The sequence below is a fragment of the Peromyscus californicus genome, unplaced genomic scaffold, assembly GCF_007827085.1.
Source record: "Peromyscus californicus insignis strain IS unplaced genomic scaffold, ASM782708v3 Scaffold_13__1_contigs__length_99412109, whole genome shotgun sequence".
NCBI classification, from domain to species: Eukaryota; Metazoa; Chordata; class Mammalia; order Rodentia; family Cricetidae; genus Peromyscus; species Peromyscus californicus.
In genome coordinates, this window is record NW_026294424.1 from 86939483 (window position 1) to 86958392 (window position 18910).

The 18910-nt window shown below is 44.8% G+C and overlaps 1 protein-coding gene across 2 annotated transcripts in view; it reads left to right on the top strand.

Moving 5' to 3' along the window:
- Nucleotides 1-18910, top strand: part of Fras1 (Fraser extracellular matrix complex subunit 1) — a 422683-nt gene that overhangs the window by 214748 nt on the left and 189025 nt on the right. For both annotated transcript variants that reach the window (XM_052735413.1, XM_052735414.1), the window contains exons 15-18: nucleotides 2291-2434; nucleotides 9300-9440; nucleotides 11186-11326; nucleotides 12935-13111. In XM_052735413.1, the coding sequence (XP_052591373.1) occupies nucleotides 2291-2434; nucleotides 9300-9440; nucleotides 11186-11326; nucleotides 12935-13111 (603 nt within the window). The remainder of the gene's footprint in view (nucleotides 1-2290; nucleotides 2435-9299; nucleotides 9441-11185; nucleotides 11327-12934; nucleotides 13112-18910) is intronic.

Consider the following 18910-nt stretch of genomic DNA (forward strand, 5'->3'; position numbering starts at 1 on the left):
GTGGTATCTTTGTAGCCTCACTTTCCATTGGAACTCTGCAGTGAGATTTTTGTAGTGCTCCAGTGGATTCAAGGGATGAAATGTGTCATCTGTTTGTGGTACTTGTCCTCAGGTAATGTGACTTACCTGGAGCTAGGGAGGAAGGCCACACAGGCCCCCACAGCATCTGGCATCTGGAACATAGCAGCAGCTTCCATTGATGGCTGATACACCTGCCTGACATGCCATCTTGGAAGTGAGACTGGGCTTTGTGTTTGGTGGATGGGTTAGGTAGTGTCTTTGTATCCATTCAGAATGAATGAGACAAAGTCATGAAGAGTGGTATATATTTCGGGGGTTGGCTACAGTCAGTATTCAGGGGTAGCCCAGTGACATCTCATGTGTGTAGGGTAGAACTGTTTCTGAAGTGGTCCTCTCTTCCATTTACAGTTATGATATAGTGTGAGAGTCTCACTGTAAGCATGATGAGAATTCCTGTGTGACCTTTATAAAATATAAACAAGAGAACTAAGTATAAATGCAATCACTGAAGGGATGTCTGTGAGGTACCAACAGTGTGCTCAGACACAGTCAACAAAGTAGGAATGGGCTCTGGTGCCATGAAGCTTACAACTGTCAAGACTGAAGTAGATAATAACAGCGAGAACTTCGCCATTCTCTCCTTCCTCAGTCACTAGCCTAAGCCTTTGTAACCTTTCACCTGGACCACAGAGTCCACTCCAGTCGCCTTGCTTACCTGTATGACCTCACCCCCTTTCTCTGTGGCAACCATAAGAGTTGAAATTTTAAATTAGATCCTGTATCACTCTTGCATGATCCTTTTCCCGATTTCACAGTAGAATTAGGATAATTGATGTCCAAGGCCAAGAGTTGTACCACCATGCTCTATAGAGGCCCAAGAGCTCTCAACATGAGGGCAGACCTCCTTCCCCACACCCTGTGCTCCACCTCCCAAAGATGTTTCACTGTTCTCTTATGCTCCCCATAGCTGGGTGCTCCTCCTTCGGCTCCATTGAAGTGGGTCCCACTATGGTTACTCTATTGCAGTCTTCCTGGCAGTTAACACAATTCGTAATTATCTTTAAATCCACCAGAGAGAAAAATTGTCTGAAATTAAGACTTTCTTGTGCAATTTAGAACTGAACGAGGGGGATTGAATTCTGAAGTTTGCAATGTAGGTGTCTTTTCTTCTGCTCCCAAACAAATACTTAATTAAATTGCTGAGGTATGATTACCCAATCACTTGTAAGCAGCAAATGCATTCATTTTCTCCGCCAATTTTGTTGATCAGAATCAATGCTTCTGGAAGATAGATTGTACTCCATTGTGAAGCAAATGCCTTAAAAATAAGATGTGTTAACCAAATCACAGTAGGGGGTCTCAAAACAGGCAGCTAGCCAATCACAGGATGTTCCATTGTTAAGGATAAACCTCTCTACAGAAGCACTGAGGTAAAGAAGAGGTACAGATAATTATAAAAGAGCAAATGCTAGAAGAGAAAGAAAAATGAAATATTAAGAGAACAACTCTAGTCTAGGAACGGACTGCATTTAGACAGGGAAGGATTGAAAGAAGTGAAGGCCTTGGGAGTTCTGGGGATATGTTTGGGGCATTGCAGCCAGGGGGAGAGGAGGAAAGACGTGTCAGGGAGGGTGGAGAGGTGTTGAGCAATGTGTTGGGGAGTGATGGGGAGAAGGAAGGAGGAAAAGAAGGAGAGAGATCAGATAGCACTGGGTCTCTGAATGGTCCAGATAAGGCTCGCCCATGACATCCCTCCCCAGCTCATTCTTAAGAAGCTGGTGGAGGTGGGTGGAGCTTCCTTGGCCTGCACACACTGTAGTGTGATTATGGCAGGCAGGGCAAGGGCATGAAGGCCATGGCATTTCGTTAGACAGCCCATCTTTGCCCAGAAAATTATTATTTCCTTCCTTGGGACTCCCATTACGCTAAAGCCATCAATTTCCTGTTCCAGATCCCTTAGCAATAACTTATGGAAGTTGTACTTCTGACCCCCAGAGATAGTCTTGTTCTCTCTCTCTCTCTCTCTCTCTCTCTCTCTCTCTCTCTCTCTCTCTCTCCCCCTCCCTCCCTCCCTCTCTCCATCCCTCCCCCCTCTCTTTCTCTGGGGGCGGGCATGGTGTGTGTTTCTCTTGGGGTCAATTCTGTGCATAGCATTTCAGGAGCCAAGGAGCCAACCTATATCTTCCTGTAAATTCTAAATCTTCGAATGCAAAAGGTGGGTAGTCTTTTCTATGATACGCCGGTCGCTGACTGTGTTGCTTGTCTGCAGTCTGTCACGAGTCCTGTGCAGGTTGCTCGGGTCCCACCGAGAAGCACTGTGTGGCCTGCAGAGACCCACTGCAAGTGCTGAGAGACGGCAGCTGCGAGGGCGCCTGTGGCAACGGCTTCTACAACCGGCAAGGGACCTGTATAGGTAAGTGCCAGGCTGGGGTGCCAAAGCAGCCTTTCCTTTAGCTTTTGACACCTCCTGTATTTAAATCATAGCATTGGTTCCATCATCATTCATACCAGACCACTTCCCTAATGTAAGCGGAGCAGAGACGCATGCCAGCCTGGGCAGACCCACCTTTGTTTTTATCACTGGCTCAAAGTGGAATTGATCACAGTACTCTTCACAGTCCTGCTGTGATGATAGCCGGCCCAAGACATCCCCCATATGCCAGGCGTGGAGACCAACCAGCAAGAGGTGTGGAGCTGCAGCAAAAGCACAGATTCGGGCATAACTCACCCCATCAACCTGCCAGCTCCTACTTCCAAGAAGCTGTGAGCGCATCACTGAGTGGGTAACTGGGCCTTTGCAGGCATGAGTAAGTGAAGCATCTAGAGACGGGACAGTGTCCGGAGCAGCAGGTATAGCTGTGTGAGACGGAGGCAGCGAGGCAGAGTTGGAAAAGATGTAAGGAAGGATGCAGAGGGCAGGGTGATGAGATGGTGCAGGAAGACTCTCCTAGCGTGAGTGTGCCAAATACGGAAAAAGTCAAGGGAATGACTTCTCTGGGGTTCTAAGAAACGCAGTCCAGTTAACACTAGGGTTTTTAGAACTTCTAACCTGTAACACTGTAAGATAATAGATTTGTACCAGAGTTAATGGTAATTTGTCATAGCAGACACTGATTCACACCCAACTAGGCAGGCACGGAATAACCGCCATCAGTGCTCAGTGTTTCGTTTTACCAATGACTCCACTGGATAGACACCACCATCCTCACAGTTCAGATGAAGAAGCAAGGAGAGTAAGAAACAAACCTGCCCTGGGCCTCACGGCTAATGAGGGCTGGAATGAGTAGGGTGTAGCTCTTCAGGCTCTGGACAATACTTGGTCCAGAACCCACTCTGTTGTTTCTGTAATGATACTACCTTCTCCATGTCTGCCTACTCCCCCTTCTCCTCCTTCTCTTGACCTTCCTTTGTTCCTCTCTCCCTTGTTTCTGTCTTCAGGTGAACTGGCCAACTCTGGGGACATTGCTAAAATCCATAGGTAGCAATGTCCTGACAGTAGGTGAAAGGTTTGAGCTGGATTGAATGGTGGTTGTACCTACTGAAGACTGTGCTCACTCTAACAGGGTCCTGCAAATCACTAAGAATGTGCAGCCCCGAAATCATTCTGAATTGTTCTTCTGTTCACCGGACAAGAGCAGCAATGAGATGCTTTAGGGGTCGGGTGACTTGCATAGGGAAGAGAGAGGGCCCTGGCAACTGCTTGCTTAAGGCTTTGAGGGGGGTGGGGTCCCTAACTCTCCTGGAGTGCAAGCTTTCATCTGGTGTGGCTTCATGTGAGGACAAAGAGAGAGGCCAGGCTGCCATTGGCCTCAGCATGTTAATCTTTCTGTCATCATCACTTTCCTGTTCAATGTTCGATGTATTCTCTAACGGTGGACAGATGTCAAGTTCGTGCTAATCCTAAGGCCTAAAGTCATTTACACTTTGAGTCTCCGGGGAGGCTGCTCACTGCCGCTGACAGAGGAGCAGTGCCACTCTTCTGCTCCTGAGACTAGCTGGTGCCTTCTGCTGGTGACTTGGGTTTAAAAGGAGGAGATCGTGCAAGCTTGGGGGATGAGGGATGGGCATTCACTTGGGGTCAGGGGCTCAGTGTAGGAAGCCTGTGTTCCCTGTAGACTGCAAGGGTTAAAAATAAGACGCCGGTGTGGTGGCTAGTGCTGCACAGGATTGACTATGAGGACTGCTGCAGTTTCAGAAGATAGCCTGATCTACATTGACTATGAGGACTGCTGCAATTTCAGAAGATAGCCTGATCTACATTGACTATGAGGACTGCTGCAATTTCAGAAAGATAGCTAGCCTGATATACAGAATGAGTGACATTTTCAGACTCTGTCTCCGAAAACCAAAAATTAAATTAAGTTAAAATAAAATAAAATAAGCCCTGAGCACTTGAGGGAAGGGAGTATTACATCTGCATGAATTTTGAAGAATGTCTGAAGGCTTCTAGGCACAAAGATAGCCCATGGCTGACTCAGTCCAACAATGATCAGTAATTTCTGCTCATACCACATGATTTGTAGTAGATGAGGGATGCTATTGGCACTGACCTTGGGGGCCCTGCATAAAGACAACTGCGGCTTACACTTTCACAGCAGTGTTAGAGCCTTTAAGTTTATGTCACCTGACTTTAGGAATGGTCCTGTTTTCCAAAACAACCTAGAACCAAACCACCGACTGGTATCTGAATGTTAATTAAGACTTCAGATGCTGATAGCGGTGACTTATTTCCAATTCAGATTAGTGATATTCAAGATAGAGACTCGCTGGTGTTGGTTTAATTATTGATAACTAGCTGGCCTGCTGGCTTGGGTCTGTAGATATCACAAAGTCAGGGGTTGTGGAGCATCCAGTTGTAAACGGTGTCGTGTTCCACCTTGTAGTCGAATTTCTAAGCAGTCTTATTAAATTAAAAAAAAAAAAAAAAAAAAAAAAACACGGAGCCAGGAATAGGGGTGAAAATCTGACAGAGATCAGAGGAATCGGAACAGCCACCGGCTAACCTTACCTCACCATGCCGCAGCTTCCAGAGTACAAGCTACTTCCTGTCTTACCCAAGCCTTTATTGCCTTGCTGTTCTGCCCTCTCATTGGCTATCTTAGCCCAGCTACCTCACTTCCTTGTCACTGCCTGTCTGTACAGACCTCCAGGTCTCTATGGTTGGTACTGGGATTAAAGGCATTTGTCACCACGCTTGACTCTGTTCCCTAGTGTGGCCTTGAACACACAGAGATCCAGATGAATTAAGGGTGTGTGCTAAAATTGCATAACTTCTGTTTTTACTAATAGTGGCTGGCCTTTATCCACTGATCCCCAGATAAATTTTATTGGAGGACATAGATAAATTATCACCACACCACTGAAGGAACTTACTATTGCTATGCCAGTCTGTGGCCCATGTCTTGGGCTTTACAGATATTAAGTATAAGGAGTGGGACACTTCACGGGGAAACCTCATCACTGTTTCAAGTACTCAGGGTCTTACGAAGGGCTGGTATAACCCTAGGTAATATAACTAATGTAATAGGTCAGGTTCACAGGCTTCTGATGCCACCCCCATCTCCCTCTCCTTCTCTCTCTCTTTCTCCCTTTTTCTTCCCTCGCCCAGATAACTACTTGAATTCCTAGATTTTAAGGTAACTTTTTACTTTACGTATGTGAGGGTTTTGCCTGCCTCTGTGTATGTGTGTCATCTGTATGCCTGGTGCTCATGGAGGTCAGAAAGGGCACTGGATCCCTGAGAACCCAACCCAGGTCCTCTGGAAGAGTAGCAAATGCTCCTAACTCCTGACCCATCTATCTTCTCCCTAAAACTTCTTTTTAAAGTTGTTTTTGTTCAGGGGGCCTTTCTAAACAGGGTGTTCTGTTTTGAGTGCATACATATTTAACTGTGTCACACAATAGCATGCTCAGGGGTTTTGCTGTCCCCTGATTTTCTAACTCAGCTCTATCTTTTCAGGGTCTACTGGCCCTTCACATCTTGTGGCTGCAGGGTCCTCCCTTGTGCACCCCCACCATCCACTCTTCTTGTCTTCCAGTGCCTGGTCTCTTCCGCTCTCTCCACCCTCCTGCTGTCACCAGAGAGCATTGGTTAACAACCACAGCCCTGCCCCTTGATGAGCTTATCTGGAATGTTCCTGGGATTCCTGCCAGAAGCAGCCTTGTTGGTTTATTGATTCTACTTGGGCTTTATTTGATAAACTAGTGTCAGCCTGCTCTCCCAAATAGCTGGTTGTTCTCCATTCCCAAGGTTGGAGCTCCATTCCCAAGGTTGGAGGTTCTGTCATCTCCATTTGGTGCCCATCACTGGGTACCACCAACCTTCTGAGTTTTCCTGATTATTAGGCATAAAGGGCTTTATTTATTTCTGAATACTAATGTGTATGAGCATCTTTACTGTTTGGTACTGACTTTCCTCTGTATAAATCTGTTTTTTAATTTTTTTACCCATTTTCTATGGGTTTTTCTGCCTTTTATGTAGTTCCTTATATGTTAATTTTTTCACTGTTCTTTTGCCTTTTTAAAAAAAAATTATTATTGGTGTTAAGAATGGAAGCTAGGCCTTGAGCATGCTAGGCAAGTATTGCCATTCTGCTGCTTCTTAGCCCTCTTGTTTTAAATAAGCACCTATTTCCCATTCTCTTTTCTTTCATCTTTGAATATGATGTCCTTTATTGAGCAGTTTCTTTCTTTCTTTTTATTGATTTAATTTGCTCTTGGACAGTTCCACACATGTGTAATGTACATTATAACAGAAACATTTGATTCAGTTTCCTCATCATTCTCTGCTTAAAAGCTTTGCTGTTGAATTGTTAAGAAGCTATGCCGCTAATATCCACAAATTAATTGCTCTGCATTTTCTTCCATGAATTTAGCCATGTAAATTTAAGTTGCTGACCCCTTGAGATTTCATTTATGTATGTGGCTTGTGAAGGCATACAGTTTGGTTTTTCTCAGTTTTGCTGTCCGGTTTTCCCAACATGACTAGTAACTCAGTCTCACCCTTTCTTTGGATGTCTGTTGTGTATTAAAGATCCACATGCGTGTCAGCTAGTCTATACTCTACGTCTCTGCCCTTCTGTCAGCATCACATTCTTTTGCCCATTGATTTCTATTGCCTGGTAGTTTATCCTAAAGCTGATTGGGGAGCTCCCCCATTCCTCTTCAAAGTTACCTTAGGCATTAGACTACATGTATCAGATTATTAAGAAAATTCAACTAGAATTTGTACAGCTATTGTGCTGAAGTTTCAGACTTAATTTGGAATGAAAAGACATCTTGCAAATGATTGTATTTAAATTTATGTTATCCTTTAAGGATTTCTTTAGAGCTGCCTTAAAATGTTTGATATATAATGTTATTATTACTAGCCAATTCTTAATTTTACCAATTTTCTTCAGGTCTTCATTTCTGGGAAATTTTATTTAGCTTCTAGAAAATATTATTCTGTTGTCATAATTGTTCTAAAATTAGGGGCTTCATGAGTTTTATGGGGATTGGGAGTGAAGTAGACTTTTCAGACCCTGGTTTGTTTTATGTGGTTGAGGGTGATTTTCTTAGTCTTTGATATTGATGCCATTGCCTTGGCCCATTCTTGATTTGCCTTGCTCACTTGGGTCTAGGCAGATGGGCAGTTCTCCACCACAGCAGATAGAATCTATGGTCAAAGCTTAAGATCTTCTCCTTAGTCTGAAGAAGGGCTGTGTTTGTCTCTAGGCAGTGAGCCCATGCTGAGGAACCCTTCAAAACAGTGGTTCCTTGACCTCCTCCCTCTGCTCTACACACCCAGGCTCTGAGCCCCTTTGCCGGCCAGGCTATGCACCCACCCTTTTAAATGTCACCCCCCCCCCCCTCTTTGTATCTAGGTTTTCTTTTACCAATCATTCAAACTTCTCTTTAAAGAACTTCTTTCTGGGTCTACACTTGCAGCCTCTATTCCTTTTCATTATTGCTCTCTCTGTCCCTTCCATTTACAGCCACCAGCCTTTAACAGACCTTATCATCATAGCCCTCAATTCCTGTCCCTAGAGCGCATTGGAATGTGTGGCGCAGGTCACCTAGAGCCCCATTTCCGAGTGTAGAGGAACCTGTTAAGACCTTATTCGTCCTCTGTGTTAACAATAGTCCTTGAGCCTTCTGCCTCTTAGTTTCTCAGCCACCATGTTCCCTTTTTTGTCTTCTGCCTTTGGACCATTTCTTTTTGGTCACTTCTAGTATTTTTGGTTTGTTTGTTTGTTTGTTTGTTGATTTTAACAAGCCAACACTGTCCACAGATCCCTTCCCCTGTTCTGTGTTATCCTGCCCAGTTGAATTTGAATTTCAGGCAACTCTCAAGTAGCCATGGCTTCCGGAGGATAAGAACTATGCATCAGTGTGCCTACAGACTCCCTCTGTCTAGGCCTGCCCACTGCTCTTATGTTGTGGACCTGCTGCTTCCTGGCAGCACCTTGTTCCATGTCTTGGGCTATGACTTGCTCTTTCAGCTTAGTGGGTGTTTTTGTCAGCTTTACCTGATCTCACTTAATTTCTAAGTCAAAATTGATTGACAGGTAACTTCTTCTTAAGGTCCTTTCTGGACTTCTCCCTGCTCCTATCTCACAGAGTTTTTGAATGGTGTGTTTGATATCTGTATTTGCTTTCCTTAGATTATATTAATATGCCATTTTAACTAGAGCCCAAGTTAATTTAATTTTTGTGTCTCTACCACCTACTATAACACCCCATGCAACCCTGTGTTGGTGTTTTGAGGGTAGATGAATGAGTAAGTGCATGTGTAGATTTTGGAAGACTGTAAAGAGTTCAACAATTTCAGTATGTTTTTACCCAGTGTGCTCTCAGTGGAATTCTAAATTATTGCTGATGTATTGCTTTAAGTAGGGAAAATTGAGGCTATTTGGTTCTTAGTTACACAAAATCTACTTGCTATTCATTATAAACTTAAATTTAACTGGAAGTTGGTATTTTCATTTGCTAATCTGTCATCCCTACTCTGAAGCCATTTCGGTTTTAAATCCTGTATTGAACTGGATACACTGGTGGGTGTGCCTCAGAGTATTTATTGCATTTTGTTCAGTGAATAATTCTTCCATTATCCTTCTGCCTCGGAAAGGAAAGCATAGAGCCCTTTACAGTTTGGCATCAAGGGCACAGAACTCTTCTGAGCAGCCAGGGAATGAGACCGGGAGATACTGCTGCCAATTTGGGACTCTGTGAAGAGAGAGATCCCTGCTGTGTTGCTCACTGTCACCCCCCTCTGGTGGCTTTTTCCTCCCCATTAGCTTGTGACCAATCCTGTAAGAGTTGTGGCCCCAGTAGTCCCAGATGTCTTACCTGTACTGAGAAGACAGTGTTGCATGACGGGAAATGCATTTCTGAGTGCCCTGATGGATACTATGCTGACACCACTGGAAGATGCAAAGGTATGAGATGGGACATCACCACCACCATCATCACCACCACCATCAGAAGTATTTAATGTGTATTTGGTAGTATTTGCTGCTACCTATTTCTCATTGGTAATTGGTGAATTTGGGGAACAGGTTACTTCAAAGGGATAGCTTTTTTTTTATAATAGAAACTACATGTCTATTAATACAGGAGAAGGGAGTGTGGGAATGGGAGAGATGAGTGGATTCCATAGGATGGGCTAAGTGCATGAAAGCCTTATGCCTATCAGTCATCCCCAGAGATCACTTGCTCTGTTTGAAATGTCAAGAAGATCTTTCAGATGCAGCCCTTGTGTGCTTGTAAACCAGTGCTAACCTGTGTCAGTGATGACAAAATCATTCCTCCCCTGGCATTTATAAACTCATGTCCGCAGTGACAGAGCCTGACAAAAATTAAATAAGAAAGAAGACCAAGTTTGATAGCCAGTAAAGCTGAAGTCTGCCTCCAGCAAAAGTTTATTTTTATGTGCAGTTTGTATAATGGTTCTTTCGCATTGATAAACTCATGAATCGTTGCCATGTGAGACTCCGTTGACTTCAGTTTGTACAGGCTTAACTTTGATCTTTTCCTTATAGGCATCTGAGAATGTGTTCTGCCCCACATAACTTGGTTGTCCCCCTTCTCTGAAACTTAATCTGAGGCGGTTCTTACTTCTGCCTCAGCATCTTTTAGAGCAGGCTGTTTGAGCCCGGCCACCTGCATCTGCTTATCAAACTCCCTTGTCTGCCAACCTCTTTATGCACCGAAGTTCATCACTTTCCCTCTGCCCCAAGGTTCTCAACCCATCCCCCGACTCCCCCTGCCTGGCTCCTGACCACTATCCTCCAAAAATTTTTGCCTGTGTCTCACTGTTGTCCTGAGCAGTTCTGAGGGCTCAGCCTGGGCCATGCTCTTAGGATCAAGTTAACACAGGCTAAAGCAGGGGGTGGCAAGAGGGATCCCTAACATAGTCATACATACTGGTCAGACTGTTTCCCGCAATAATGTAATTCTTAGAAGCATAGAGTACCAAAGCCAGAAGTATGTTCAGTCACCATCTAGCCCACGCTCTGACCTGGACTGGACTAGGCTTGGCTAAGAGGAATCCCAGGCCACTTTTCTTATTGTTCTGACAGGGAGGCTTAGGTCCCCACAAACAACATCCCTGCTTGCTCTGAATGAGCTTTGTGATCTTGGGTTAAGAGAGAGAAAGAGAGGGAGACAGAGAGAAACAGAGACAGAGAGACAGAAATACAGAGGGAGACGGAGAGCGTGCACCAGGGATCTGCTCACATCCACTTCCACAGCCTCACCATGCCCACTTCTTGTATGGGTTCTCTGGACCTAATGCTCCCACAGCACATATTTTACTAACTGAGCTATCTCCTCAGCCCCTTGGGTAAAACTTTAACGCCGCCCCCCCCCCCTGCCCCCCGCGCGCGCACGCCAAGACCTCAGTTTCCCTAACTGTAAAGTGTGATTACCAATACCTACTTCTGAATGTTGCCATGGGACTAAAAAGTGCCATCGCATATAAAGCACTTCGTGCAAATAGAAGGAACTGATAAGCCGGCAGAGGGTGAGTAGAGGGTGAGTGTGGGTGACGGCGGGACAGTTCTGACAATGTGACCATCTGCCAACGTGTTCCCTCTGGTGTGCTCTGACACCCGGGAGGAAGGCCAGCCAGGCACCGTCTCTGCAGTGCCTGCAGCCTGCTGTACTTCTCTGTCCTCCTCAGTGTGTCACGTCTCATGTGCCAGCTGCTCTGGACCTGCAGCTTCTCACTGTACAGCCTGCATCCATCCCCGGGCTCTTCATCAAGGTCACTGCCTGCCGAGCTGCGGAGAGGGCTTCTATCCCAACCATGGGGTCTGCGAAGGTGCGGTTGGTATCACTGTTACTCCTCATGCCCAACCACAGGGACATGGGCTGGCACTCCTTTCCCTCAATATCGCTTTCCAGTACAACTTTTCCTCTCATGTGTCTTAAATGGCTACGAATACATCAGAGTCTGTGCCATCTCTCTCTGTTGTCTTTTGGTTCCACAACCCAAAATTCAACCACTTGCTGATCAAAAATACAAAGAAGAAGTTCCAGAAATTTTCCCAAAGTGAAATTTTAACCCACTCCATGTATATGATGTGTGTGGATGTTGTGTTAGGCACTTACTGAATCTGAGATCAAGTATATATGTGGACAGGTGTAGGATATATGCAAATGTCAGGCCAATTTATAAAAGAGATACATCATCTACAGATTTTGATATCTGTGGAAATGCCAGAATCCAGTCCCCCGGAGGACACGGAGGGATAATGTATGTATGATTTTTTTTCATCTTAATAGCTTTATAAAGGGATGATAATCTGAAATACACACACACACACACACACACACACACACACACACACACACACTCACATCAAGCCATTCAAAAGTTCATGAGTTTTCTGTATAGCCATCCGTATAGGGAATGTTATTTCCTTTAGCATACATTGATTTTTACTCCCCTCTCTGTGCTTTCCTGGTATTGCTAATGTTTATAGACTTCATTTGCTTTTCCCTGAAGAACTTTTCGTTAATGATACTGCGAGCAGACTGAGAATCACTACCAATGCCTCTGGCTGAGTGAAATAGAAAATCTTAAATTGCTGTTTGCCAAAAGGCTCTCGGGCTCCTGGGGAGTGTGGTAGCGTTTGAGCCTTTTGAACATAGAACATTGGGGGTGAGCCTTTAATTAAAAAATTTATATTTGTTTGCACCTTGGAAAAGTTAAAATAGCAGAGCGAAAAATTATAACAAGCAAACTTCATTAAGTGTTTGAAAAAAGCATTTAGAGAATCTTTTAAAGAACCAGCGAGTAAATTATATCAATATTTGGGCACAAGGAGGTTTGCGTACAGTATTGGCTTTGATTTTTAAGACTCACCGGGGAAAACAAAACCCTATTATAGACTGGGAAGTTTTGTTCATGCTCCAAGGAGGGCTCTTCCTTGTTTAGACAGGCAGCGTTCCCCCCAGTAAATCCCAAAAAGACTCTGTTGCCTGGGCCTCTCCATAGAGGTTGATGGATGAGCATAATGGTCAGTCACACAATGACCAGTTTTTGCAAGAGGCAGAGTAATGGCCTCTGTACAAATGCTTCTAAAAATCTTCAATAAAAACCGGGGGCATGATGTTAAATGGTCGTTCTGTGAATGTGCTTCTCTGGAGAGCCAAGCAAATATTGTCCAGTTTGCTGGGTTTTATTGTCACCCTGCCTGACAGCCCTTCTGGTTGCTGAGAGATGAGACTCATTTTCCCATCCTCACTTCCCCTCTCACAAGCATTATCAGCAGCTCTGCACTTTGTGTGGAACACTAGAAAAATCCTTTTCTGCGAGGACAGACCTACTGAACTTTCTAAGTGGTTTTGACCTCGGGAGGGACTTATATTGATTGAAACATACTTGATCTTTGAGTTGCTTTCTGCGTGTTATTCCAATCTGCAGCCTGCCATGCTTCCTGCCACACGTGTGTGGGTCCCGAGCCCTCTCACTGTACGGAGTGTAAGAAGCCAGAGGCAGGACTACGGGTGGAGCAGCACTCAGGGGCGAATGGCCCCTATGGCGAGTGTGTACCCCAGTGTGGAACCCACTTTTACTTGGAGAGCACTGGACGATGTGAAGGTAAGCTTGGTTGACAAACATAATGGGTAGATGGCTTATTGTTTAAAGATCCTATGAGGTGGAACTCCAGCCAGGGAGATCTCTGATTTCTGGTGAACAGGCTTCTAGATGTCTGTGGTAAATCAGGAGGCCAGCATGCAAAAGAGTGAGACCACTGATGTCCTATGTCCTGTGAGTCATAGATGATCTTCTAGAGCCCTAAGTCCTGTTGTCAGAAGATCCAGCTAGAAATTCCTTCAGAGACCTGTGTAGGCAGCTAAGGAAGACTCTGCTCTCATCTAATAGTTTTTTGTTTTGTTTTATTTGTTTTTTTTCTAATTGGTACTGAAATAGGGATTTCTCCCTTTAGGGCAAAATCCAAATGGTAGTCAAGATTTTGAAGTTGTTCATGTTGTCACCTTGTCATATTATCCATAGAGGGTTGATGGCATCCTAAATGCCAACTCAGTAGCTGGGTCACCAGTGAGAGCATCAGAAGATGAAAGGCATGGTTTCCAGAGGCCTGAGGGGCATCTTTTCCAATCCTGCAAGAAGCTGCTGTGTCCTATATAGGAATTGTTTGCTTTATGCAATTGAAAATGGTAATGCATTGACATTGTCTTGTAGTAAGTCTTGTAAAAGATGTTTTGGTGTTAGGAAAAATAGAAAAAATAGCTTCCTTCTGACCAAAACACTGTAGCGTTTAGCATTTGGCTGTAGTACTCTGAGTCTTTTCTTCTTTTGTCAGCTTTAAGGGTTTCTTTGTAACTGTAAGCACACTGCTTACAGCTTTGACCTTGTCCCTGCTAACTTACAGTGGTTTCAGCTTCAGATGTGAATGGATGCTCAATGAAAAGCATGGACTGAACGTTAGGGTGAATGTTTCCGACGTTGCACAGCACAGGCAGAAGTGTGTGGACTTAGACTCCAGATATCCGGACCCTGGGCCTCTCTGAGCTCTACATTCACAACATTAGTAATTGTCTTCCACAAAGGCAATGTGCCAGGATGGAAGAAGCTTGGGAACACAAAGTTCCTGAAAAATGTGAAGTCGCCTTGCTTAACTGGTATAAATATAGGTCCAGATGCTCAGGTGTTCAGGCACATTATAAGGGGTATGCCCTTGCTTCCAGGAAGGTGCAGAGTTCCAGGGTTTATATGGGGCCCAGAAACTTCACTATTCTTCAGGTGTCCTCACTTCTATTCAGTTGTGTGTGTACATGCAAATGTGATACACACACACACACACACACACACACACGTATATATGTGCACATATATGTATGTGTGTGTACGCCAGACAGTGGTGGCGCAGGCCTTTAATCTCAGCACTCGGGAGCCAGAGTCAGGCAGATCTCTGTGAATTTGAGGCCAGCCTAGTCTACAGAGCGAGATCCAGGACAGGCACCAAAACTACACAGAGAAGCCCTGTCTAAAAAAAACAAAAAACAAAAAAAACTCAGAAATATATGTACATATATATTACATGCAATATATATATATATATATATATATATATATATATATATATATATATATATATATATATAAATGTATTACTCTGTTTCCTCAACCACTTGTAGAATATAGGAATCATTTCTGGTACTGTAAGTCCTAATGCCATCCCAGGGCACATGCAACACAGCCTTCTCCATGTGGCTTGGTTCCTTCTCAGTACTATGACGGAGAGTAATGCATCCACTTTCTTAAGGACCCACTGACCTTAGGGTGGGGGTGAAGGAACACTTTCTACTCAAAGCTCTTCAGTGATTTTGAGTTGACCAGATGAGCATCTACTGAGCGGCACTACTCCTTAGGACATCTGTGCAAACATCTCCTCTCCCCAGGTGGGGAACTGAGGACACACTGAAGTGAAGATGCCACCAAAGTCCAACTTGCTGAACCAGTGCGTTTTATTTGGGTTACTTGAGGGAATGTGGGTGAAGGGTTAGGAATTATTCAAAGGCAGCTGCATCACCAAAAGCACCCCTGCCCCTCCGCCAGCATGAGTGATGACTGGAGCCTTGGAGTTCATTGCACTCCTCGTAGGCAGCTTGACAGGTTGGAGAGACTCTGCCTTTCCTAGGCATCTTGCTAGTCTCTGCTTTGTCCATGCAGCTCAGCTGGCCTACTCCTCTGTCAGGCAGTTCAGGTGGTCTCAGAGTGCCTCTCAGCAGTTCTCACTGCTTATAGAAGTTTGGAGAGGGAGGGGCCTAATACATTCGGTCAATTTCAGGGACTTCCTGAATCTTCTGAGTGTTTACTTCCTGAGGCTTAAGGAGCCTCCCTTTAGAACAGTGGTTCTCAATGCTCCTTCCTATTGCTGTGACTCTTTAACACAGTTCCTCATGCTGTGGTGACCCCCAACCACAAAATCATTTTCATTGCTACTTCATAACTGTAATTTTGCTATTGTTATGAATCACAATGTAAATATCAGTGTTTCCCAATGGTCTTAGGTGATCCCTGTGAAAGGTTTGTTTGACCCCCAAAGGGGTCATGACTCACAAGTTGAGAACTACTGCTTTGGAACAACTTGAGTTTTAATGGGCTCCCTTGTAGGAGGGAATGTTTCCTCCCTTTGCAACATCCTGAGTGATACTTAGCTCCCTTCCAAGATGGAACATATCAACTCAGAGGATTGCTATGCAAAAGCTTCCTTAAAGTTTCTGTTTTTTAGCAAGCTTCCAGCACCCTAAGAAACATTAAGTATAATGCATAGCCCTGCTTGATGGGAAAGTACAGAGAGAAAACAGAAGGGAACAATAGAAAGATAAACATGTGCTCCTTATTTCTTCTTCCTCTTCCTCCTTCTCCTCCTCTTTTTCTTCTCCCCTCCCCTTTAAAGAAATGTTTTATGATGTGTTAGGATCTGAGAAACTGGTCTGTGTGGTTCCACATGTCCAGCTGGGGACCCTGTGCCCTGAGGTCTGAGTGGAAAAGGGACAGACCTCAGTGAATGCTGGTCTTTCCAAATGCAGATGCTGTGTGAGGTTCTGGGCTTTCCTGGGGGTTGTATAGATGCTGGACAAGTCCCACTTTGCCCTGCCAAGAGACTGTGATTTTTTTCCATGGGTTCCACAATCCCAGGAGAAACTAGGACAGAAAAAAAAAATCCTCATAGTTTTGAGCATTATTAGTGAAAATAAAAGATAGAATTTGGAGTGAATTCAAAAGAGTGAAGCAAAGTGATCAACCGTTTTGAGAGTCAGAATTTTAAGCAAACAAAATTTTATTTTCAGTGCTGTTATTTGTCTGGGAAAATAATAATTGCATCATGAGAAATTACTTTTTTTGATCACTTCATCCTAACACCAGACTTTGGGGATAGGTGAGTGAGAGCTGTGTGCTGGGAGAAGGAACCAAGGCCTAGGGAAGTTCCAGGTTATGAGTTACCCCAAATTACACTGGCAGCATAGAGTATAGCTGGGTGGAACCTAAATCAGGGGACTCCAGGGTCTGCACTTGTAACCCCCGGGCCACTGCCAGTCTCTAAGAGCGACATCTTCTTTTTAGGTGTGAGCAGCTACTAGCCCCCCCTTTCCACACAGAGCAAGAGAAGCCTAGCCCACTAACATGGCCAGTTGGGGTTTCTTCAGTTTGAAAGGGCATCCTTGGCAAAGAGAAGTGTTCCAGGATCCCTGTTAGATAGGCATCTTTTAGAAGAGATTAGACCCCAGGCCCTCTGGGAGGGCTTAATTGTGGTCAGATAGAGAAAGACTGCCATGACCTCCCGAGTCCCTGTTAGCCCATGATTGTACGCTCGTTAACATAATATTATTAGGTACCCCTCACACGTTGTCTGCTCACATTATGAGCAAATCCCTGTGCAGTCTCCACCAGGTAGGCTGCTGTACTCAAGTCATATGTGACGAGAATGTGGCAGAGAGAGGTTAATTGAGTTGCCCAGGATTCCGCTGGGAAACTGAGTGCGACTACCCATTGTTTCCAGCCTTACTGGAGCACCACGGGAGCTGATTGACAGGTTTCCTGCCACTCACCCTGCATCTTTGCGAATCGTCCCACGATCTGTTCCATTGTCATTGCTGCTGAAGCGGTGTCTGTAAAATCCTGCCTGGGAGTCCTGTGAGATTGGATGGCTCTCCACTTCCCACGGCTTCCCAAGGAGGGCACCTTCGGTCGCCAGTGCTTTTCTGTAAAGAAGAGCCGAACAACTAACTGGGTTCTGGAACTCTCTCTTCTTCCTTTCTTGGAGACTGCAGCATGAGGCGATCGGAATATTACTGCAGCTAATGAAAGAGAGAAGCGGAGTCATGACACAAGGAAGGGATTTACCCACAGGCTTCTGATGTGTGTCGAGAGCTAGCACAAAAGTTGGTGCTTTCAGTTAGGTGACAAATCGGGAAGTATGTTGTACAAGATGAAGCAACCTGGCAAATGTGTGTGTGTGTGTGATTTAACAAACACTGAACAAAGAAAACACTGCTTCTCAGGAGCGTTCCTCTCTTATTTATTCCTTACACAAGTGTTGACTGAATGTCCCTTTTGGGTGCCACATAATTCTAAACTGGAGAGATGTCCATGCCAATGAGTCAAGTCAAACTTCCTGTTCTTGTGCAAAGCACATTTCCTGTGGGAGAAACAGAGACTGACTGAATGGATGGATGACAGCAGTAACCGATTCTTTCCTACACTTTTGGGTGGTGGTCCGTGCTATGAGGTTCCTGGCTAGGAAGTGATTGAGAAATGGGCCGGGTGGCTCAACAGCAGAAGGGTTCTGAAGAGGTGGAACTAACTGTCTCGGTGTGCGGGTCCTGTGATTTCGGCTTCCGCTCGACAGAGAGATGGACCGGTCAGAAGAATGTTCCATTGTGCTTCTTTGTCCCATAGTCTCTGTTTCCAAGTGTGCATAGAAAAGCTGGTGCAAAAGAGCCTCTGTTTCATCTAATTGTGAAAGATGTTTTGGAAGCATGTGTAGTGGTCAACCGAAACTGTGCGTTTGAATTAAATAATCACCATGTAGCATTAGTGAAAAGAAGGGTCCAGAGTTATCTCACATGTTCAACTGAGTTTTCACTAGCACAGCCAGATTGAAGTTTCTTAAGAAAGAAAGCAGGGAACAGAAGAATTAATCCATGCTCGCCCTCCCCAATAAAACTAAACAAATCACACATTAGTGTAAACCTCCCCCCAAGCAACATCACTAAAGCACCTCTCACTTTCACATCCGTCTTTCCCACTGATTTCCCAGGCCTCTGTTAGTTAATCTGAGCAACCATGGGGCCTTGGAAGGAACAGCTAAGAGCTAAGCAGTGGTGATCCATGGGTTCCAGTAGAGGATGTGGGTTCTCAGAAATAAGTCCTTTTCTTCCAGTTCTGTGAATCTGTGTCCTTGTGTTGAGGTAGAGCCATACGGTTTAAGGCCAGGTCATCCAATTAACGATGCTGCGCAGCCGCCATTAAACAGCTTGCCCATGGAGATGAGGACAGGCTGTGAACATGGCCCAGGTGATTCGATTAGCCATGTAATTGCCCCAATTCCGTGGCAGATTAACAATGCATTCTTTCAGTCCCCACCAAGAGGATTAAGGTTGACATTGTTTTGAAGAAATTACAGATTTTATTTTTGCAGTTGAACTTTGTTTCCGTGCGGTCTCACTTGTCTCCGAGGAGATCCGTTTTGCAGGGTGCTTAGGGCGTGAGCCTCCCTGCCCCCTCACTGCACTGGCTGACTGCGCTTTGTGCTCATGCTGGTAATGGAGTTCCCATGCCAGCTTTGCAAGCCTTCTTTTTCAGCCTCTAACTTAGCCCAGCTTCTCCGGGAAAGTCCTACCTACTACACAGAAAAACTGCACACAA